Here is a 24,847-nt window from a genome sequence, read left to right on the forward strand (position 1 = left end):
GAACTGTGGTAAAGTATTTGAAGTTTAATTATCTTCCGCTGCATGTTTTAAATTGGTTTATGGACAGGTGTACCCGGGGCCCCCTTCAGGTTCGGGTCCTCATAATTACATATATATATATATATATATATATATGGATTTATTAATATGTAGAAAAGTGGCACTTCGGACCCACTGGGTATGCGGCGCTACATTGCGCACAGCAATGGGCTACAAAATGGGCCAAAAAAGATTTAAACTCCATATGAAGCAAGTGCAAATTGCAAAAAGCCTACTATTCTAAATATATTACATATTTATCATAATTGGTTTGATGTAAATCTTAGGATAGAAATCTCTTATTAAGAAAAGGTCGGGTCATCATCCAAATCAAACGCAACTAGGTTCCACAAAACCCAACAATTTTTCCCTCATGTTTAATCCAAAAACCTTATGATTTGGGCGGTTGTTATATTGATGATTTCAGACGCAATTAAGTGAAATGAGGAACTATGTGGTCCCTTCTCGTCCAAAAGAATAAAATCCCAGATGAGGGTAGTCAAAACCCCTCCTGCCATTCTCTTTCCTTTCACTCCCTTCTCCTCTTGAGCATAATGTAAAATTTTCAATGTTTAAAGACATAAAGTTCATCCATCTATCAACAAGTGAGTTGTAATATTCACCAATGATCATTTCTAAAGATTTTAATCTTTTTCTTAACACATTTAGTTGAGGTAAGAGTATGTATCTCTCATGAGGTCAGGTGTTCAAACCCTTCTGAGCTCATTTCCGCCCCTGAATTCCTGAATTTACCCTCCCTTTGGAGTTATGGGGTCAACTTCAAGGGGCGCAGAATTAGTCACGTGGACTGTAAAATGGACATGTGGATACCCGGTGCGTAATCCAAAAAAAAGAGTATGTACATCTTTCCCTCCCCAAATCCCTGATGGCATGGAGTCTTGTGCTGGTTGTTACATTTCTTGTTTAAAAAATTATTTTAGTTTTTGCAAGTTTTATACTTTGTTTAAACCCTTGCATTCCATTTATATTATAAAATATTTTCTTTTAAATATATTGCTTAAAGTAATATAAAACAATGTTTTAAAAGGCGTAAGGTAAGACGTTTTACCCTCCGGAAGCGAGATGCAAGCCTTAAGGGTTGAGGTGTAACTCTTTTGAATTGTATATATTTTAAATAATTAATAAATAAAATCAATTTATTTATAGTAAAAAACTAAAAAAAATTTTAAAATAATAAAAAATAGGCCAACTTTAAGTGTTAAGTAACAAATATAAATAATATATATTAAAAGAATAAGCATGAGCCAAATTAAAAATGTCTCAATATATTAGCCAAGCCAAATTAAAAATGTCTCGAAGATTCTAATTTCAAAGCCAGCTGCAGCCAACACACTGGCAAGGGTACGAGAGGGTGAGAGGGTCGCGGAGAGAGGCGAGGGACTGCAGAGTGCTGCTGCAGAGAGGCGACAGCTCCGAAGGGTTCGTTGAAGTTGTCGGAGGCAGATCAGACTTTGGAAGGGAACGTTGACTCCTCGGAGAGAGACGAGAAGCTTGGAGGAATCGTTGGAAGCAGCCGTCGAGTCGTCGGAGAGAGGGGAGGTACTGGAGGAATCATCGGAGAGAGAGCAGAGGCTATTGTCGAGGAGAAGACTCGCTGGAGGCTTCGTCGAGGTTTCGTCAGGGAGCAGAACAGAGGAAGCTTCGTGCGAGAGAGGTAGGATAGGGCTTTCGATGCATTCTGGGTTCTGCCCTGTTTAATTTATGTTATAAATCAAGAATCCCGAAAGGCGTACGCTTGGAATTTGAGGCGTAAAAAGGCGAGATTTTTCACCCGAGGCGTACGTGTTCTCCCCTGAGGCGTTCGCCTTTTAGGACTTACGCATTTCAACTAACGCCTTAGGGCGTTTTAGGCCCAAAACGCATCAATGAGGCGCACCTCGAAATATGAAATGTATTGCCGATGATAATATGAAATGTATCTAACACTATATTATATATGCTTTTGGAAGCTCAGGGCAAGCTTCCATATCAACCTGCCATATGCCATCTTATACTTGTTTTTTTATTTTTATTAATATATATTTTTTAAATAAGCATCTATCATTGATGGACTTTAATACCTTTATACGATCATAGTTTTTCTCAAGTCCAAATGTGTTCCTCACTCCAAATTTTGATGCATCTTTTGCATTAACCTCATATCTATTTTTGTGTTGTCAACATAGTTATGGATAATATTTATTATATAATATTATATATGATTTGGAAGCTCAATTTGAGCTTTCCTCTCATTGTCATGTGTTGTCTCATTATGATTCTTTTTTAATTCTTGCAACAAACGCACACAAAGAAAATAAAGTAATTATTATTAATAAATTTTGCAATATGAATTTTCAACATTCCTTGAATATGATGCTTGTGACATGTCATTGTTATCTAAAGCCCTCCTACCAATAATAAATTGAATGGAATTTCCAATATCAATTAACATAACTAAATTAATGAACAACATGGTTAGTATGAAATTGTTCAATATAGAAACAAACCAAAAATCATGCAAATTTATCAAAGTGATTTAAATTTTCCGTGACCTTAAGGGTATGGCTATCACATGTTTCCACCAGTATCAATGCTGGAAATGGTATTCAATCTGCAGTTAATTGTACAATGAAAGAATCTAGTGTTTTGACTGCCCTCTTTAAGTCATAAGGCTCTAGATTTTTGTCTCTAGCAAATCTCTTCGAGGTATAACTTTGTTTGATTCTTTCCTAAATGACACTCTTTTGGCCCTATCATCGTCATTAAGCCCTTGACCTACTTCCTATTCATCAAGATCCTTGATACCATTAAGAATAGCGGTCTTTTTTTGCTTGGATATCTCCAAAGATGCTTTTGTTCCACACCTTTAGCTTTTCTTTCAACCCCTTTAGCTTTATGCAAGTGCAAAGCTAGGGTTCCGCTTTATCTATATCGTAGACCACCTGAGTTTAATGAGGTCCCTAAATCCATTATGCTTTAGTCATATGTTCTTGAAGCGAAAAGAGGTTGGCCCCCATTTAACCCCTTCCGTGTTAATGAGGATGGGAAAGTGGTCCAAGATGGGCATAGGAAGGAGGCTTTGGCTGGTTTTTTAGTGAAGTGAGTTCCCCAATATGTGGAAATTAGAATCTATTATCCTTAAGGATGAAGCTCTCTAGAGTTAGACCAAGTGAAAGTGCTGCCCATGAATGGGGAAGATCAATGGGAGCATTCGCATTGATGAAGTCTTGAAATTCTCTCATGCAATTATTTTCTAAGCTACCCTCTTCTTTCATGAGGTAGATCACCATGTTAAAATTTTCGAATTGGTTTGAATTCTAGTACCTCACTATATATCAACTCAATTTGACTCGAGTATGCACCTGAGGGTGGTAGGCTGGTGACTTGGCCCATAAATTTGTTACTATTCAAGTATTGGATCGCTCGACTTGCCTACCAAACATTTGAACATCATCTAGTGGGATGACAATAAATCCTATCTCTATCTCTCATTAGCTGGCCAACTCGTCTCTCTCTCTCACACATGTGCACACACATGCATTGGCAGCCACAAACTCCCATGTATTCTTGCTTCTCATTTTTTTTAATTATTTTAATTTTTTCCTGGGTATTCAAAGCTTTTGCTGCTGGGTTTTTTTTTTTGAGTGTATTTTTTTTTTTATAAAAAATTATTAGAAGATATAAGAATGTACAACAAAAGAAAAAAAGTGGAAAAGAAAGGAAAATTGGGAGCATAAGAAATCTTTCCTTTAAAACAATAACAAAATATTTACATCAGGAGATCATTGTAATCTGAAAGGCAAATTAATGAGGCTAATAACAAAAAAAATTACACCAGGAGATCATTGTAATCTGAAAGCCAAATCAATGAACAGTGCCAACTAGTCCTGCTACAGGTCTCCTAGAGAAACATGACGAAAACAACCATTAGCCGATACCCACAATGACACAAGATAAACCACTCTACTCCAAACCAAATTATTAGCTGTAGCCACCCCTTAGAAAATTTTGGCGTTTCTCTCCAACCAAACACACCAAATAACAGTCATAATAGTGCTTCACCACAAGACTTTCATATCCTTCCCTTTTCCAAAATATCTAAAAGTGATAGAGCAAAAAGCTTTCCAAGTGAAGGGACAAATCTAGTCTTCACCACATGTACCAAATAATTTATTCCAGACAACCCAAGTAAAGGGGCAATGAAGAAACAAGTGTGAGCAAGTCTCCTCACGATTCAAACAAAGAGCACAAACATCCGGTGGTAAGGCTTAATTAGGCCCTCTCTTCTGAAGCACCTCATTAGTATTAGTTCTATCAAGTATTGAAGCTTGAATAAAAGCTTTTATTTTTGGGCAAAAGACACTAACCTCCCCGAAGGTTTGGAAAAAAGAGAATGATCACCCCTGAGGTTTCAAAAATTTCAAAAACCTCCCTGAAGTTTTAAAAATCCCAAGGACCTCCCTTGAGGTTTGTCAAAAATACATAAACTTCCCCTTATATTTTACAAAATGACAAGTTTTTTTAGGGGAGGTCTGTGCCTTTTTGGCAAAGCTAAGTGGAGGTTTGTGACGTTTTGAAATCTTTGGGGAACTCAGTGGCATTTTTGAAATTTCAGGGGATATCTTTGTCTTTTTTCCAAACCTAAGGGGAGGTGAGTGTCTTTTGCCCTTTATTTTTTAGGGAGCTTTAGCTGTTCAAATCAAAGAGTACAAACCAGAAGGATCCTCATAAGGGTTGTGAGTCAAATAAGAAAAAAAATTTACTAGAGAAATCCCAAGAAGGATCCAAACTCCAAACCATTTTATCATTCCCCAAATTAACTTGAAAAGAATCAAGCAAACTGGTTAAAGGAGCCAACTGAAAAATCTCCCTATCGTTGAGATTTCTTCCAAAATGGAAATTCCAAGAGAGACTATCCCCTTGCAAAAGGGGAAAGAAAAAAGAAGAAAAAGAAATAGGGTTTTCATAAAGAATAGAGACTCGATAAGGACGGGGAAAAGCAATAGCCAACGGCTTCTCCCAAATCCAAAGGTCCTCCTAGAAATGAATCCGCTCCCTGTTGCCCACCATGTACTGGATTTTAGGAAAGAAATAATCATAAATCTGTGTATAAACTTCCTAGTATTCGCATGAGTAATATTAACCCCAACTTTAGCATCCCATCAGTTTTGTAATGGAGCCAATTTGCTACGAATTATCTTATGCCAGCTTTTGCTTCAGGTTTTAGCATTTTTATGTAATACATTTGCCAATCTACTGAATGTTTGTTGAACTTAGTATTGCGAGAGAAGCCTTGGCAAGCAAATTAGGATGTGTTAAATCATTATGTGTAGATCTATTAGACTCTGAAAATGGGACAAATCTATTGGGTGTATTAGTGAATTTAAACTTCTGACGACATTGCTTTGGAGTTAATATTAGAAAGTCACACGTTGTTGGATAAATTGGTTTACACATGTTAATCTGTGGTAAAACTAAGGCTAAGAAGGGTTGAAGGAAACTAACAAATTTGAGGTGTTCGGTGAATTATGGGGGGAGAGTTTAAAGATGGGATTTCTTGGTTATTTAAAATGGGATTTCTTGGTTTACTTTTGGGTGTGTGAATTTTATGTTAGAGTTGACAAGAATTAATCAGATTTTTATGTGAAAATAATACCACTCTATTGGAGTCAATTTTTAAATCTCAACCTTTCCAAAATAATAGAGAGTTGCTTCTTAGATCAATCGTGTTTGATTTTAAAAAAATTGTTTGTAATTTTCTTAATTTTTCTTTATTTAAAATAAATGTCATTTATTTACTTATTTTATCTTGAACAAGCTTTTCAGGAGGCTTTCACCTCAGTGCCTTAAGGCTTGCTCCTGCCTTACAAAGGTTAATAGACCTTGCCTTATCCTTGGTTGCCTTCGTCTTTCAAACATTGATATATAATTTTATGCAGATTTCATGGTCCGCCCTTTTTTTTTTTTTTTCTTTCAGGTCCTATCTACTCATATTTTGTGACAAGAAACAAACAATTTTTGATGAGCCCGTATTTTTATTGCGTATTGTTCATCCTTGGTTTTTTATTTTTATTTTTATTTTTTGGGTGAGTGGGGTGTTAGAGTGCTTTATTAGTTTTTAAAGCAATTGCTCATTTAAAATTATAAATTAAATTGCCTGTAATTGAAATTGTTTAGATGGATTAACAGATTAATTAATGCGTTCAACTTTATGAATTTATAGCAAATGGTGTTGGATGTATACAAGAAGAATTGCACTTATGAATTTATAGCAGATGGTGTTGGATGTATACAAGAAGAATTGCACTTATGAATTTATAGCAAATAGTGTTGATGTATACAAGAAGAATTGCAATTGGATAAGGGTGTTTTTGGAAGCTGGCCTGTCTTTATTCTTGTCCCATGTTGCACTGAACTGTGGAATTGGAATGGTCTGATTCTGCTCAAATAAGCAATCCAAACTCATCACTCTGAATGTACTATTTGCATTTCGAGGGATGAAGCACATCCCACTCATTCCCATTCCATTTTCTAAATGAGGTTCAACTTCAATTGATAACTGCTGTACTTGCAATGGGTCGTGCTACTTAGCTGTTTCTGTTGTCATACCTGTCTACTGGGACTGGAGTCTGGACTGTATATTGTTTTATACTTGATTTGATTCTATTATATGTAGAGATTTTCCTTCAGCTGATTGTTTGTTTGCAATTTGAAATTTTGAAGGAGGCTTAGATGTTCTTCCTTAGCCTAATTGAGCACACATTTCGTTTGCCTCCTCATCTTCTTAGCCTTCCTCTAGAAGAAGCAGTCAAGGGAGAGCTTGAGAGACTTTTCTTGGATAAGGTCTGTCTTATTTATTTATTTTTAAAATCTCAAAAGTGTGAGAATACACTTAGTTTCTTTCTTCATAATCTCTTGATTTTATAAATTATGCTTGACTACATATGAAGATTGAAAACTTGTTCTTCATGAAGGTCGTACAAGATTTGGGGCTCTGCATCTCTGTCTATGATATCCAAAAAATTATTGGTGGTTTTATTTATCCGGGAGAAGGCGCTTCAACTTATACGGTATATTTATATTGTTCTTGTTTTAGTAATAGTTATTTTGCATATAATTTAGAATTTTATTTTAATTTTAAACTTATAGAAGAAGAAGAGCATTTTAGGAACAATGATGGAAAAAATGCAGATCGAATACTGCCTTATAGCGTGTGCCGTGTGTATGAGACTTTGCGTTCACTTTCTGTTAAGTGCCTTTTATGCTTTATGGTACATCCAAAGACTTGTGGAACTTGATTTTATGTGCTAGGATTTGTTGTCATTTTTGAGGGAAAGGTGTATAGGAAAGTGTTCATAATTTTTGTTAATTATTATCACTTTGATTGCAATAAAAAAAGGAATAAAACAGAACAAAAATGAACCATCCTAATTAAGAAAACTTCTTTTTAAGCCCTTCCCTTCATAATTGATGGAGCTTTGGAAACATGCTAGTTCCCGCTGATCTTTACTCACTTTCCCATCCAAAAGAACTTCATTCCCACTAGGATCAGCCATCCACACATCCAGAATTTTTTGAGCACCAACTTCCTGTGCACTAATTTGCTCCCCCAGAGTAGGTAATAACTCATCCCTATGCCAATTAGTCTCAAGAAAGTCTGCACCCAAAACCACCCCCTCAAAGGTATAAACATCCTCAAGACCTTCAAGCAGAGGAGGGGGTACATAATTCATAACCCCAAGATCGTCGGAAGACTCAGAAATGTCATCCCAGTTTTTGCAACAATTATCCAATAAAAGACCACTATCACAGGCAAAATCAGTATCATACTCACCAATCACTATCCTCTTCTGAAATACAACAGCCCCTCCACCTTACCCCCCCAAAAAAATCATTTTTTTTCCCTTCTGAAGATATTACCTCCTTTATCTAAGGTAGACTTAGAACAATTCTGAGACTCCTCAACATAAAATATTCCAGCATTTTCTATTTTTAAAATTTTCCTCCCCACATATTTGAGTTAATATAATTGTCAAGAAGCAAGATTTTTATACCTGTCCCTTTCTTCCTCGCTGATTGACGCTTATATCTCTTCAAATCTACTGCCTCTTTTTACAATCTTTACCATCCTTGCTTTCCCCAACAAAATCCATGGCCTCTTGGCACAACCCATTGCAAAGGCTTCCTTAATATGGCTTCAATCTGATTGCAACTCCTCTCTTTTGTAGGAATTGGTAGAAGGAAGGATAGGAAAGCTTTATGGAAGGTTTTATGGGGAATGTGGATGGAATGTAATGCTTGGATATTTTCTGGGAAAAAATTAAATTGAATCCTGGTTTGGGATAAAATTCAGTACTTGGCCTCACTGTGTTTATTGGTTATGTATTTTTCAGAGGGGCAAGCTTTCAGGAGTTTCAAAGAGTTAGAGGAACATGCTGAATTGACAATCTCTTCTCTCTTTGTTGTTTTTATTTGTTTATTACTGGATTGTCCCAGTTTTTCTCGGGAGATGCCTTTCTTCCTGTTGTAAATTCTTTATCTATTAATAAAATCTTCTTTTGTTATCCGAAAAAAAAAAATCTTAACCATTATACTCCAAAAATTATTGGAGAACCCCACAGCACAATCATTGTTATTAGTATTACTCAATGCATTGGCATTGAGACTATTAACAGGTTGTTTAGTCCCTGCTCCTAGTGTTACAACATTCTGATTTATAAAAGAAATTTCCAGAAAAGGCCTACTGCATCTGAATAATAAAAAATCCAAATCATAATCTTTCCTCTTCTCCATTTGCAGAGCATTCGTATCATCAAAGTGAGAAGCCTCTTTCATTTTCTAACCCAAGTGATGTAGGACAAGGAGCTGTGCCATGGGTAAATCCTTGTTGGAGACAAATTCAGCAGAATAGGATTGAGGGTTGTGTTCAATTAATTATTTAATTATGTGTGTTTAGTTTAATTAGCATCGGATTATGTGTATTGAGGGTTTGTTTGTAATATTTTTGTAATTTAGGGGTTTGTTTGTAGTTTCATGTGGTTCTACGAGTATATATATAATTTTCCTTTTCCTTCGTCTTTTTTTTTTGGGCTCCATGGGCCTAGGTTCCACACCAATCTGCCATCTTACTGTATCCCTTTCCATCCCTCCCAAGGTTTTGAAACCTCCAATATTTGATTCTCATGCTTTAATTACATAGATGTCTGAAAAAGGCAACTATTGCTTCTTCATATGCTATTTGATATACATGTGGTAGATTTGATCACCTTGGGGCATCCAAATAGCAAAGTATCTTGTGTCCATGTATTTGTCTAACAATTGATTGTCATTGCATTATGGCAGGTAAAGTTCAGATTGATGATGTTTCGTCCATTTGTTGGAGAGGTTATTGCTGCAAAACTTAAAGAATCTGATGCTGATGGTTTACATTGTATGTCCTACTAAAGTTACTCTATTGATGACCATCTTCATTTATATTTTTATTTATTTTTTTAATGTATATCCCCATCCAACATATACAAGGGTACATGTGGGAAAGAAGCCCCTAAAACCAGAACCATGAGAGATCTTCTCACAAACTTTATGTTGCGTGGAGTTCAAGATTGATTGTTGACGGTAGTAGCATGTTCGTCACCTTTAATTTTGTGCACATAATTAGAAATTTGACAAACAAGTGACAATACACATCATCGCTTGCAGAAACCACCGTGGCCATCACTGATGTGACCTTGCACCCTAATGGCCTCACTCTAAGGGCCTCTCATTCCATTTCCTCTTCTACGAGTGGATGCCAAGATACCCATCCTGGCTACCAAATGGACCCACCATGTTCACCTCTATGTTCTTTTTCTTCTTCAATGGCAACATCCAGTGCATAACCATTAATTTCTACCATCAAAGCTCTTTGCTAAAACGATAATGCTCATTGTAGGTACTAGCAATTATTTTTCTGGGTGGGTAGAAGTGTTAATTGCTTGTGGCAATGATATGTTTTGATGGTAAGTGTAGATCATGATGGTGAAAGAAAGTGCAAGTCTTGGTACCTTGGTTTCTATAGCCATTAGCTGCCTATAATGAGGTGGTCAAATTATACAAAATAAGCTTCACCTTCTTGAGCCCTACCTAGTTTGAGTCATAAGAGGATTATTGAAGCACTAGGACTAATGAACCAAATCATTTCTTCCAACCTTTGCCAACGCTAGATCCTTTATTATTTACAAATTTGAGACATCTAGAAATCTTGCAGCTTGCATCCTTGGCTCTTTTTTCATGACATGTGTTGACCTCGGATTCTGGTTCGGGGGATGTGCCAACGGATGGGAATGTGTTATGCATGGCGATCCTTCAACAAGATAGTCATATTGGGGTGGAGTAGACTTGAGAAAATACAAAAGATTTGAAATGCGGAGTTGCCACCTTTATTATTATTTTTTGTTTAGGTAAAATAAAGGAAAAACCTTAAAATGGTCTGCAATATAGAGAACAAGGGTTTGGGAGTTCATTTGTGTGTAGGGAAGGTGGTGGACTAACCATTCTAAGGGAGATTTGCCAATCAACACCCTACTAACAACCCGTTCTAAGAACAGTTATTGCTATGTGTGTGTGTGTCCTACTTGAGAAATTAAGTAATAGAAAGAAAGGAAAGAAGGTCCCCTTTTGGGTCATCCAATGAAGAATCACTGTCCAAGAGTCCAAACAATAGGGTTGAAAGCTCTGACATACTCTTGCTTAAAAAGGGGATTGGCCTCAGAATATCCTTAAATTTGAAAACAAAAGTTAAAATAGAAGAGAATATTTTGAATGATTGCCTTAGATTGAAAGATGACTCTTTCCTTTGGATTTATTATTCGGGAAAATTCAACATCCAAATGTTTAATTTCAATCATGGATTGGATGAGATGGACGGGGTTTTTGATTGAATTTTGAATTGATCAAGATTTGTGGTTCCAGTTCCCCTAGTTGAAAATTAGAGAAATCCATGTTGATGGAGTATAAAATCTCTTGATTGACCTTAAGGCTTAATGAAAGTTGAAATAAATAAGTCATTAATGAATTTTGCAGAGTCCTCTAATTGATTATAGGGATTTGAAAGTTATTTGAGTCAACTTGGGAAGATTTTAAAAATCCTTAATCGACACTCGGGGCTTTAATATTCAAATTGAGTCAACTATCAATTGGAAATTTAAAAAATATCTAATTGTCAATTAGGGTTTTAATGTTAAGATAGAGTCAACCCTTACTTAAGGATTTGGAAAATCCTTGATTGACTATTAGGGTTTTAATGCAAAAAGGGAGTCAATAATTAATTGTTGATTTTGAAAATCCCTGATCGACAATTAGGGTTTTAATGCAAGGAAAGGGTCAACTCATGATTGAAGAATTTGAAAATCCATGATTGAAAATCAGGGTTTTAATGTGAAGGTAGAGTTAACTCTTGATGAAGGGTTTGAGAAATCCCTGATTGACAATCATGGTTTTAATTCAACGATAGAGTCAACCCTTGATTGAGGATTTGAAAAAAAAAAAAAATTCCTTGATTGATAATTAGGGTTTTAATGCTAGGATAAGGTCAACCTTTGATGGACGATTTGAAAAATACCTAATGTCAATTAGAGTTTATTCTAGGATTTGGTCAACTCTCTGATTGAATGCTTTGAGATCTTTGATGTTTCAATAACTCTAATTGGATTGAGTGTCCTTGACTAAGACAATCATCATTTATGAAAAGAGATTTGACATTTTTGAAAAGGGAAAGTTTTAATTTTGGCAAAAAAAGGCTTTTGAAATAACTGCCAAACTCATCACCAACCATTAAGGCAAAGGATTTGAACGGTCTTTTTGAAAAAGGAATTCCATTTGAAAAAAAGGTGAATTCCAATTTTGCCCCTAGCTTCAATCCCGTGGTACAAGCATCAACTCTCATTCACCCATACAGGCTTAATGGAGAGCACTTGTCCCTTGCCTGGAGTTGAAAAGGGAGAGGATACCATTCGGTGAAATCTCCCCAATCATCCCATCATTAGCCAGGTTGAGAGGCTTTGAACAAAACTTGGAGACACAACAAAGGACACATTAGTAACCTTGAGGAAAAGGGAGTATTTGACAAACATGCAATGACAATGGGGTAAATTAATAACATGCATGCATAAGTAAGGAAATATTAACTAGCATTAAGGGTAGTAATCCTATGCATAATCAAATTTGAGCACACCTTCAATATTTGCAATGGTCCCCACATAGATAATGTAACTACACGCTTTATGATAATGACAAATTCCAATAGAGGTATTCCACTTACCATGAGATATCAAATCATATTATTCCCCAAGAAGCCTCTATCCACATTTCAATGTAGGGCGCCTCATTAACCATTCAAATAGACAGTATGCATGGAGTGGCTTTTAACACAAGCATTGAATTGATTTGTAAACATGTACATGCCAACCTCAAATTTTCCATTAGAACAAAGCATTCTTCAAGCCATCATATGCATCAAAATACAAGAGAACCAAGTTAAATATTCAAATGACCAATATGCATGAAAGGGCTTTTAAAACAAGCATGAATTGATGAGTAAAAATGTGCATGCTAACCCCAAATTTCTATTAAAACAAACATTCTTCAAGCCATATCATATGCATCAAAATACAAGAGAACCACATTAAACATTTAATTGACCAATATGCATGAAATGGGCTTTTAATATAAGTAGGAATTGATGGGCAAACAAATGCATGCAAACCTCAAATTTAATTAGAACAATTGGGTTAACCTAACCTCTAACCTCTACGGCTGCTGTGTGTGCACTCCCAATCCTAACACAATAGCTCACGGCCAAGGCAGTATTGTATGTTGCCTGCTGTAATTACCACAATACCAGGCCACAGCTTCCCCTTGCTTCTCCTCTTAAGCAGCTAGGGTTTCTACCTGAACAATACAACCTTTCCTACCCCAGGCAGCCACCAAATGGCTGCTGCCACAGTATACATGAGCTAAATTGCAGCCCATGGCCATAGCAACTTTCTCTTTTGATTGCTGCTGTGCTAGGGCTCGTTATGCCAAGCCACAGCCTCTCCTTCTTCCTCTTTTACGTGGCTAGTGTTTCCTTAGAAATCCTAGCATCCTACCATCACAGCACCAGAAACCCAACAGCCTTCCTAACAACCTAACAGACCAAAACGACTGCAGTGATTTGCAGCCATTGCCGCCATGTTGGCAGCTGCTCCTCCATGCCAGCTTCAAAATCCTAACACCCCAACTTAAAAATAACCCTAAAACCTTCTAGCCTCAGGACTCCACCAAGACAAAGGAATCAATAAAAATACAAGAACATATCACAGAATAAAAGAAAGAGGAGCAGAAAAAGAAAGAAGAAAACCTACCTTTAGGATTTTTGTTTGTTCACAAACAAAGGCTCTCCTTGCTCCCTTCAAGGCCATGATTTCCTCTCCTTTTTGCTCTAACCCTTGCTTCTTCACTCTTTTCTTTTCTTCTTTCTCTTGGCTGTAGATGCTCTTCTCCCTAGAGTTTTTCTCCAACTCTATCCTTCTCTTTCTTTTTCTTACCATTGGCAGCCCATGTGACTGATGGAGGGGCTGCTATGATATTCGCAGAGGCCGTTAGGGGAGGTGGTAGCCCAATACCGGTCATCTTAGCTGAGACTTTCATAACTTTGAATTTCTACTGGACTAATGGGAATGGTATCCTCCGATGTTGCACCCAGTTGTTGTACATATTGTTGTTTAGCCCCACTTTGGTCAAATTGAAGATCTGCAGGGAAGTATTTTGGAAAGATCGGAACCCTTTGGAGGAATTTGCTCGATATGCTTGAAAGGACCATTAGTGGGAGAAATGGGAAGACATTATGGAATGACTAGGAAAAGTGATAGTTCGATGGGTGCCCATTTGGATGCCTTCAAGACTTGTATTGGTTTGATGTAGACAGTTTCCATGGGTCCCCTTTTTTGGACCTAGGGGTTGCATTAGTTACGCCCCATCTCTAGCGTTGCGATAGGTGGGGCACCTTTAGTTCATCTCCTACACTGGTTGATGCAGTTTCAGTTTTATTATAGAGATATGGATCACCTAGGGATATTTGCAGAAGCTAAGGCAGTTTGGTATCACCAGAGATCCTTAGAGAAGGGAAGCAAGTCGACCCTAACTACTATGGGATATCCTACCTGGCATTGGAGCACGGGCAAAGATTGCAAAATGCCTTGAGCATATGGGCTCAATAAGCCTCTCTTGAGCCCTGATGACCTAGAGGATTACTACGAGGAGTTTTGGGCTTGATAAGATGCCTACTACCAGGAATGGGAGAGGAGGAAGCAAAAAATGGAGGAAGAATCTGGGATCCTAGTGGCAGAGAATGAAATATTGTAGAGAAGGTAGAGGAGGAGGTCCAAGCCTGGTCGAAGCTCCAATAGAGGGTTAGTGCTTTGAAGAAGAGGAAGAGGGAACTAGAAAGAGAAAATGAGTGGTTGGTTAAAAAGCTATGGGGTGACCAGGAAAAAGAAGAGCAAGTGAAGGCCCTTGAGCAGATGAATCAATTCTTGAGAAGTGAGCTATGGAAGCAAGATTAGGAAATTATTTATTGGAAAAACAGGGTCTATGAGTAGGACACATACATCAATGTCTTGGACTTCAGACTGCAAAGGCAGGGTGAGTAGTTAGCTCGATAACATGCATTCCTACGAGAAGTCAGATTAAAGGTAGCCTTTATGACTAAAATCCATCCGCCATGTGAGAGTGAGTTAGCTCGTTGGACTCTTTGTTACGAGGGGCAGGGAGGATAGTCAAGTTCTATATCCGAGGGCTAGGGGAACTATTAAGCAGCCTACAGTCGATCACTGCTAACACCAGAATATGGAGGTTCGTATCAAAGGCCTGTAGTTCTTCAAGGAAGCCGCCACAATATATCGGTCACAAAAAGTAAGAGAGTTGCCAAGTAGTGAAGGTTGAGAAGACGAAACTAAAACAACTTCCATGGGACATATAATTCCTTAGGGATTCATATCAATAAAGTAGCATGACCTTTGTGAGATATTATTTCCTCACGGGCTACAAAATTGTAACGATCATGAGACATGTGGATTTTTTATTTTTATGTGATTTGTTTTCCCTTGCAATGTTGTGTGACTATATTGATTGCTATGGTGATGGTTTATTTGTTGTGTTTTTATTTTCTTTCTAATGAAGATTTAGGGAAAATTCCTCTTGACAAGAAAACCCTCCCCGTTGTTTGAGGTCCTATAATCATTAGATCCTGAGCAAGGGAAATGGATCCTCAAGACACCTAGAATGCTGGAACATCAGTTAGGGGACCCTTCTTTTTGATGTCCTGTGCCCTCCGCACCAGCACCAAGGGCTTTTACAGTAGAAGAATGTTCAGTTAATGATTGTATGTCATATATGGAGGAGCAGTTTTGGACTTTACAAGGGCGTAGAATTGTGGGGGTAGTGAATTTGAAGAACTCTATCTATTCAACGACGTAAACATATCGGCCAAATTCAAGGCCCCTGAGTTCAAAAAGTACAATGGGATAGAATGCTCGAAGACACATCTTCAAATGTATGTGCGTAAGATGATGACACACACAAAGAATCAAAGCTCTTGATTCATGTGTTTCATGAGAGCTTGACAGAGCCCGCACTCCACTAGTGCGCCACACTAGATAAGTGTTGAATTTAGAGATGGCAAGATTTGGCCGACACCTTAATGTTACAGTATTGGTTTAACAAGGAAATAGGTCCCACTAGGTCATAGCTATGAGGGATTAAAAAGAAGAAAACTGAAACATTTCGAGAGTACGCCCAACGATGGAGAGAAAAGGCATCCCAGGTACAACCGCCATTGGAAAACAAAGATATCATGCTAAATTGAGTGTCATCCTCTTTAATTTATCTCTTCTGGTTCGGGCCTTCTTCCTTTACTTTTTCCTTTTATTTTCTTCTCTTTTCTAGATCCTATAAGGTGTTGCACTGCCCACTGCGGTTCATGCCTCCTATCCTAGAGATATTAGCTACGCTAGACTCCTCCTCGTTGCTTTTGGTGGAGGTCTTATACCTCTTAAGGGACTAAGTGATTCAAATCATAAGGGAACGAGGCTGTGGTTTGAATGGTGATGACTGTGGTTTGGTTTGTGACCTTCTTGGGTTTAGTTTCATTGGGTTTGTAATGGATGATCATCGGGGTTAAGGTAACAATAGTCGGGTTCATAGGTTGTCTATTTTGATCTATTGGCATCTCCCGACAACCCTCCTCGAAAGCATTTATGTATTGCTCAGCTATCATTTCTGTCTCAATCAAGTTAATCAATGACCCTTTGTGGTTTGGTAAGGGATTAATCTTCACATTTGGATTTTCTGCATCTTTTTTTGGCTAGAAGATGAGAAGCTTGGCGTCAATCAAATCATGTATCTTATGCCTTAACATCCAGCACATGTCTGTTCCATGGCGCCTAGGGCTCCCATATGGTGTTTGCATGTGAAATTTGGGTTTAGCCATTTTTCAAGCTATGAAGTTTTTGCTGGTATCAGAGTTATCTTCTCTTGGGCATGCAGTTGCTTGTATAATTTTGACATTGACAACATCAGCAGGGTAAAATCCCTCCTAGGTTTGTGTGTCGAATACGCCTGTCCCATATTGGGTTTGCTAGCTTGTACTTGGTAAACCTGAGATGATTGATATGTGGTTGGAGTTTGAGCAGGATAAGATGACTCCCTTCTGCTCTCGATACTCCGACCATACTCACTTCTTCCTCCTTCCTATCCTTCTTCCCGTATGGGGCCCTCTTCCGTGTGCATCCCTCGAATGAGGAGTAACATAGTCTATCAGCTTCCCTAACTTTAGGCCTGCTTCCATCTTCTTGCACATAACGACTAATTTAGCGAAATCTATTAGGCTTGGACTTAACAACTTATCGAAGTATATGCATTGAAATGTCGCCTCAAACAATTCCACCATATCTTTGTTTTCCAATGACGATTGTACCTGGGCTGCCTTCTCTCTATCTTTGGGCATGCTCTCGAAATGTTTCAGTTTTCTTTTTTTCCATCCCCTGCAGATGTGACTTGCTGTGGGCTATATTCGTGTTAAACCAGTACTACAACATGAAGGCGTCGTCCAAATCTTTCCATCTCTGAATTTGACTCTTATCTAGTGTGGAGTACTAGTGCATTGTGGGCTCGGTTAAGCTCTTATGAAACATGTGAATCAAGAGCTTTGATTCTTTGCATGCACTATCGTGTTACGTGCATGCATTTGAAGGTGTCTTTGGGCATCCTATCTCGTTGTGATTGTCGAAGTTAGGGGCCTTGAATTTGATTGGTATGTTTACGTCGGTGAATAGATAGAGTTCGAAAAATTCACTACCCCACAATCCAACGCCCCTTGTAAAGTCCATAACTGCTCTTTTAGATATGCCATACGATCATTAACTGGACATTCTTCCACTGTAGGAGCCCTTGGTGCTGGTGTGGGGGCATGGAAAATCAAAAAGAAGATTCCCCTTGATTGATGCTCCGGTGGGGCAGGAGGAGCATGGTCCATGACAACCTTCCCCTTCAATAGGGCCATTATATTTGATAGCGACTTTTCAAGGGCTTCAAATCTCCTTTCAACTGATCCTTCATCGTTCTAGGTGTCCTAAGGACCCATTTCTCTTGCTTGGGATTTGGTGAATTATAGGACCTTGAGTGACAGGGAGGGTTTTCTTCTTGGGAAGAATTTTGCCCAAATCTTTATTGGAAAGAAAATAAAAACACAATAAATAAACAATCACCATAGCAATCAACATATTCACACAACATTAGAAGGATAAACAAATCACATAAAAATAAAAAATCCATCATGTCTCATTATCTATTACAATTTCATAGCCTATGCGGAGATGTTTTCTTATAGGGGTCATACTACTTTATTGATATGAATCCTTAAGGAATTACATGTTCCATAGAATTTTTTCTAGAGTCATTTTCTTAGCCTTCACTACTTGGCAATTCTTGCTTTTTGTGACCTACTATGACGACTTCCTTGAAGAACTGCACAGCCTACGATAAGAACCTCCATATTCTAGTGTTAGCAGTGGTTGGGTGTAGGCTGCTCAATAGTTCCCCAGCCCTTGGATATAGAACTTTGGCTATCCTCCTTGCCCTTCGTAACAAAGAGTCTAACGAGCTGACTCGCTTCCACATGGCGTAGTGGATTTCTGTCATAAAGGCTACCTTCAATCTGATTTCTCGTAGGAATGCTTGGTTTTGGGCAAACTGCTCACCCTGCCGCTGCAGTTTGAGGTCTAGGACATTAATGCATGTGTCTTGCTTATAGATCCTATTTTTCCAATAAATAATTTTCTGGTCTTGCTTCCATAGCTCGCTTCTTAGGAATTGATTCATGTGCTCAAGGGCCTTCACCCACTCCTTTGTTTCATGGTGACCTCGCAACTTTTTAACCAACCCCCCATTTTCTCTTCCTAGTTCCCTCTTCCTTTTCTTCAATGCACGATTCTTCCTTCATTTTTTGCTTCATCCTCTCCCATTCCTAGTAGTAGGCCTCTTGCCGAGCCCATAACTCATCATAGTAGTCCTCCAAGTTGACAGACCTCCGGAGAGGCTTATTAAGCCCATATGCTCGAGGGACTTTGTAGTCTTTGCCCCTGCTCTGATGCCAAGTAGGATATCCCATAGTAGTTAAGGTCAACTTGCTTCCCTTCTCTATGGATCTCTGATGATACCAAGCTGCCTTAGCTTTTGCAAATCCTCTCGGATGATCCCAATCTCCATAATAAAACTGAAACTGCGTCAACCCTACGGTGTGAGGGATGAATTGATAGTACTCTATCTGTCGGAGCGCTAGAGATGGGGCGTAACTGATGCAACCCCTGACTTCAAACTATGGGACCCGTGGAAATTGTCCACATTGAACCAATACAAGCCTCAAATGCATCCAGATAGGCACCCATTGTACCATCCCTTTTCCTATTCGTTCCATAATGTCTTCCCATTTTCCCCACGGGTGGTCCTTCCAAGCATATCGAGCAAATTCCTCCAAAGGGTTCCGGTCTTTCCAAAATACTTCCTTGAAGATCTTTAACTTAACCAAAGTGTGGCTAACCAACCATACATACTGCAACTGGATGCAACATCAGAGGACACCATTCCCATTAGTCGGATAGAAATTCAGAGTTATGAAGGTCTCAGCTAGGATGGCCAATATCGGGCTACCACCTCCCCTGGCGGCCTCTGTGAATTTCATAGCGGTCCCTCCATCAATTCCGGTCTTTCCAAAATAATTCCCCGAAGATCTTTAACTTTACCAAAGCGTGGCTAACCAACCATACGTACAACAACTGAGTGCAACATCAGAGGACACCATTCCCATTAGCCGGGCAGAAATTCAGAGTAATGGTCTCAGCTAAGATGGTCAGTATTGGGTTACCACCTCCCCTAGCGGCCTCTGTGAATATCATTGCGGCCCCTCCATTAATCACATGGGCTGCCAATGGTAAGAAACAGAGAAAAAAAAAAAGAAAGAGAAGTAAAGAGTTGGAGAAACACTCCAAGGAGAAGAGAACCTATGGCCAAGAGAAAGAGAAAAGAAAAGAGTGAAGAAGCAAGAGTTGGAGCAAGAAGGAGAGAAAATCACGGCCTTGAAAGGAGCAAGAAGAGCCTTTGTTTGTGAACAAATGACCATATTAAAGGTTGTTTTTCTTCTTTCTTTTTCTGCTTTTTCTTTTATGCTGTGATATGTTTTTATTTTTTTATTGATTCATTTGTCTTAGTTGGTTGGAGTCTTGAGGCTAAAGGGTTTTAGGGTTCTTTGGGTGTTACGGTTTTGAAGCTGGCATGGAGGAGCAGCTGCCGAACATGGCAGCAATGGCTGCAAATCACTGCAGCTGTTTTTTGGTTTGTTAGGTTGTTAAGAAGGCTGTTGGGTTTGGCGGTGCTGTGATGGTAGGATGCTAGGATTTCTAAGGAAACACTAGCCACGTAAAAGAGGAAGAAAAGGGGAGGCTGTGGCTTGGCATAACAAGCCCCAGCACAGCAGCAATCAAGGGAGAAAGCTGCTGTGGCTGTGGGCTGCTATTTAGTTCAGGTATACAGTGGCAGCAGACATTTTGGCGGCTGCCTGGGGTAGGAAGGGTTTTGTTGTTCAGGTGCTAGGGTTTCTCAAGGAAATCCATCCATAGATCTTTCCAAAAATGGATATTACAACCCTTGCCCAAAACAAATTTAGTGTGGGGAATAAAGAGAGGGTAAATATGAGATATAGCTTTCCATGGACTTTTGGAAGAGCATCTAAAACCCAAATTAGTATACCATCCGTTGCCATCAAGTCCAAATTTGATTTTGATAACTTTATGCCACAATAAAGAAACCTCTAGCGGGAGCTACTAGAGTTAGCAAGAAGAGCTCTGTTCTTGGACACCCAATTTCCAAGACCCAAACCAGCCCTCTTAGTCCTACAAACCACCCCCAACTCACCACATGATCCCCAGAACTCGCTACCCTTGACCAAAGAAAATCTCTCAAAATTTTTTTAATCCTACTAGCAACTCCCATTGGGATTTTAAAAATATAAATAAAATACAACATAATACTAAAAAGGCAGGCCTGAATTAGAGCAATCCTCCCTCACAAAGAAAAAAGGGCTTCCTTCCACTTATCTAAACGCTTGGACACTCTCCACCACAGGATCCAAAAAACTACATAATCTAGGATTTACCTCCCAAAGGCACACCTAGATAGGGCAATGGCCAACCCAGCTCAGCGCAACCAACTTCTATGGCTAAATCCCTAACACACTCTGCAGGAACATTAATAGCTGCAATACCACTCTTACCCAAGCTTTGAAGCCCTTTCAAAGATTTGAAGGAGCCCCAAAATATTAATGAGACAAGGTTTATGATCTTCTAGAAAAAAGATAGTAATAGGGTACTTAGAGAAGTTCTATAGTGGGTTTTAGAAAAAAAAGGTGTATATAGTAAGTATACTGATGTCATTAAGGATATGTACGATGAAGTAATGACTAGTGTGAGGACTGTAGATGGAGAGACTAGTGAATTTCCTATCACCATAGGTGTACATTAAGGATTTGCTTTGAACCCTTATATTTTTGCTTTAGTGATGGATCAACTGACTAAGAGTATCTAAAATGAGGTTCCATAATGTATGTTGTTTGCAGAGATATTGTATTGATTGATGAAACTAGGGGAGAAGTAGAGGCTAAGTTAGAATTATGGAAAGAAACTTTGGAATTTAGAGGCCTTAGGATAAGTTGAAATAAGACATAATATATGAAATGTAATTTTAGTAATAGTAAGAGGAATATTGGAGACAAAGTTAAACTTGATGATGATGAAATAAATAACACTTGTAGATTTTAATACCTTGGATCTATTGTGTAAGCTGAAGGGAAATTGAAGAGAACGTAATGCATAAAGTGAAAGTAGGTTGAGTAAAATAGAGAAGTGCTTCAAGTATGCTTTGTGATCGTAAAATATCCTTAAAATTGAGGGAAAGTTTATAGGATGACTATAAGATCAGCTATGTTATATGGATCAGAACATTGGGCAACGAAGAATAAAATATCCAAAAAGTAAAAGTTGTCGAGATGAGAATGCTTAAATGCATGAGTGGTATAATACTGAAAGATAAATTAAGAAGTGAACATATTTGCGATAAGTTAGGTGTAGCTCTTATAGAAGATAAGGGAGGGACGACTTAGATGGTTTGGACATTTGCAATGTAGGTCACATAGTGCGCCATTGAGGAAGAGTGAGAGTTACTGTGAGGGGCAATAGAAGGGGTAGGAGTAGATTTAAAATAACTTGGATTGAGATAGTAAGGGTTTAATAGCCCTGAATTTGTCAAAAGAAATGATCCATGATCACATAAATTGGTGGAAAATGATTCATATAGCTGACCCCTCCTAGTGGTACTTAAGACTTGGTTTTGTTGTTGTTGTTGTCTTACTTGTTTGTCAAAGGGAGGGCAAGCCTTAGCAAGTCAGTTAAGAGCTCCATTGTAGCCTAGGCGTCATGGGCTTGTTTCGCAAAAATAAGACTTTCCACGTGCAGGGTTAAAGCTGTGTGCATTACATCACCTTCTCTAGACCCTGTGTTGGCTGGAGCCTTGAGCACATGGGCTGTCTTTTTATTTTTATTCTTCCTTCAATTTGTTGATGTTGTCATTGTCTGGTTGCAGTTTTTGTCCAGTCATTATTTTTCATTTTTTTTTTTTAAATTTGTTTTGGGCAACTGTGAATTGTGACATTGAACTTATAATTGCAGTGTCCCTTGGATTTTTTGATGACATTCATGTACCGGCCCATCTGATGCCAAAGCCATCCCGGTTTGGGCCTTGCCCAGAAAATGAGTGAGAATCTTGGCCATGTTAATTGCTGCTTTTGAATTGCGACTGGAATCATCTAGGCTTGTTTCATCCTCTTATTGCAATGATGATGAATGTAACTATGAGTATGATTGATGTTCAGTTCATAGTGCCATAACTTTGACCTATTATGTGGATTAGGGGAAGCAAGTTATGGATGTGGGAGTATGACGAGGGACAAACACTTTTTATTGATGGGGAAGATGAGGTTTATTTACTACTATCCTATGCTTTGAGTTCTCAAACTTCTTTATTTTTTCATTTGGAGATTTTTATGGTGCGAGTGCTTTTTAACTATTGGTGCTGGTTTGCAGATTAGGTTTCGAGTTCAGAGTGTAAAATATCCTCCAATCCCAATTGAGCAAAGTGAAGGATCAAAGCCATTTGCTCCTATGGTTGTTACAGTAAGTTCATCCTTTGATGTCCCAATGCCTGAACTGCTTTAGCATTAGCATCTAAATGAATGTTTGCAGAAAAAAAGTCCTTGTCATAGCAATTAATTTTTAGAGCTGTGTGTGCGGGTGTGTTTGTGTTGCTTCTATGCTTTGTGCCTCTCTCTCTCTCTCTCTCTCTTCTCTCTCTGGGGTGTCGTCTCCATGCTTTGTGCTTGTGGGAGCGTGGGTTATTGCTTTGATTTACTCATTTATTTTGTTGATGGTACATTGCAAATGAATGTGTCAGTATCTCTAGACTACAGAAGGGGGAGTTATTGTGGCATCTCTTTGTGAACATGCAATAAACTTGTCATGGTTTTGGATTTTTTTCACTCAGTGCTTTGAATTATTTATTAGAATGGTTGCATCTTTAAGAAAGGCATGGGTTTTAGCTATGTGCTATATTTTGGCAGGGATCTATTGCTGAGGAGGGTCTTGGTCCCATTTCTTGGTGGTAATGGAGCTTTTCATAAATTGTTTGGTACATCAGAAAAGGACCAGAGTGTGATACCATTTCCTGGGTGGCTATGGCACTAATAATAAAGCCGAACTTAGGGCCTTGACAGAGGGAATGCGGATGTGCAAAGATATGAGTTATATGAATGTGAAGATTGAATGTGACTCTAATGTAGTGGTCGATTGGGTTCGTTCTCGGAGATGCATGGTATGGTATTTGTGGGATTTTTGGGAAGAGTTTCTTGAGGCTTTTTCCATGATTAATTTCACCATTGATCACCAATTTAGAGAAGGAAATAAAGTTGCGGACTTCTTGACACGTCAGGGAGAGGAAGACACCAGTATGAGATATCTTGAGTTTGCTTCTTTAACTCGTCTAGTTAGAGACATGATACATCTTGACAAAATTGGTCTTCCTTATTTAAGAGTCTAATGTGTTGTTTTGTCTTTGTTTCGTTTTCATTAAGTTCCGTATTTATCTGTTTGTAGCTTGCTTTCCTGGAACCACAACTTTCTTGTGTCATAAGTGAGTTGTTTTTTAATAAAGAAAGGAGGTGCTGTCCTCTTTTATGAAAAAAGGAAAAAAAAAAAAAGGTCTCTTGTATCTATATTTGACTCTGTTAGCTATAATGGTAAACTGCTTAGCAGCATTGGTTCTGAGTTAAATCATTCCTATATGACAAACTGGCACAGCCTCATGCTGAAAGGATAAAAACTAAAACTATTCATATTGGTACATAAAAAAAGGTGGTGTGGATATAGACATAAATGAAAGAACACAGGTTAGGCATCTTTGACTTGGCAAACCTTGGAAAATAACAGGACTGTACCATTCATATGATTATGTTAGTATCACAAGAATAGTCATGCATTAGTGGTGAAGATTATTTTGAACAAAGAGATGGTAATCGGAGTGCTTTGAATACTTTACGGTATATAGTTGCCCTCATTTCATTTGGTTTGTAAAATAAAATTGAAGCACGAAAGGAATAAGGGAGTAATGAAATCAAGGCATGAATGAAATTATTCTTGAAATGCAATTACTACGTTTGATTAGTAACATGAAATGGTTGCAGAAATTTAGTTTTAATTTTTTACAGAAATTTAGTTTTAATTTTTTCTAACATTGGGTATTCTTCAATTGATTATGGAATGAAAAATAGAGATTTTTTTATTAAAAATCCCTAATGCATAATATTTAATTTTGTATTATTATTTTTTATTTTAAAATAGCGATTTTTATTAATTTTATTATTATTTTTTATTGTTGTTATTATTTTGAGAGAAATAAATATTATTAATAATTGTTAGTATTGTTATTGTAATTATTATTAGTTATTGTTTTTATAATAATAATAAACAATTAGTATTATTATTATTTGTTGTTTTTGTTTTATTATTTTTTATTATTTTCATAGTAGTGATTGTTATTAATGTAATTATTATTTTATTGTTGTTATTTGTATTTTTATTATTTTTATAATAATTATTATCCTTAAAATAATATTTGTCATTATTTTTGCCTT

The 24,847-nt window shown here is 37.8% G+C and overlaps 1 protein-coding gene across 1 annotated transcript; it reads left to right on the top strand.

Annotated features, from left to right (window-relative positions):
• The first annotated feature begins 1,624 nt into the window (after positions 1–1,624).
• LOC131154918 (uncharacterized) lies at positions 1,625–23,987 on the top strand. The gene is made up of 9 exons (XM_058107749.1): positions 1,625–1,714; positions 5,866–5,911; positions 6,763–6,882; positions 7,014–7,109; positions 9,382–9,469; positions 22,332–22,416; positions 22,573–22,639; positions 22,746–22,835; positions 23,279–23,987. Exons 3-9 carry the CDS (start codon positions 6,772–6,774, stop codon positions 23,321–23,323), a joined length of 582 nt encoding a protein of 193 aa, XP_057963732.1. The 5' UTR covers positions 1,625–1,714; positions 5,866–5,911; positions 6,763–6,771; the 3' UTR covers positions 23,324–23,987.
• The last annotated feature ends 860 nt before the right edge of the window (positions 23,988–24,847 follow it).

This window comes from Malania oleifera, chromosome 5 (assembly GCF_029873635.1).
Source record: "Malania oleifera isolate guangnan ecotype guangnan chromosome 5, ASM2987363v1, whole genome shotgun sequence".
Classification (NCBI taxonomy): domain Eukaryota; kingdom Viridiplantae; phylum Streptophyta; class Magnoliopsida; order Santalales; family Ximeniaceae; genus Malania; species Malania oleifera.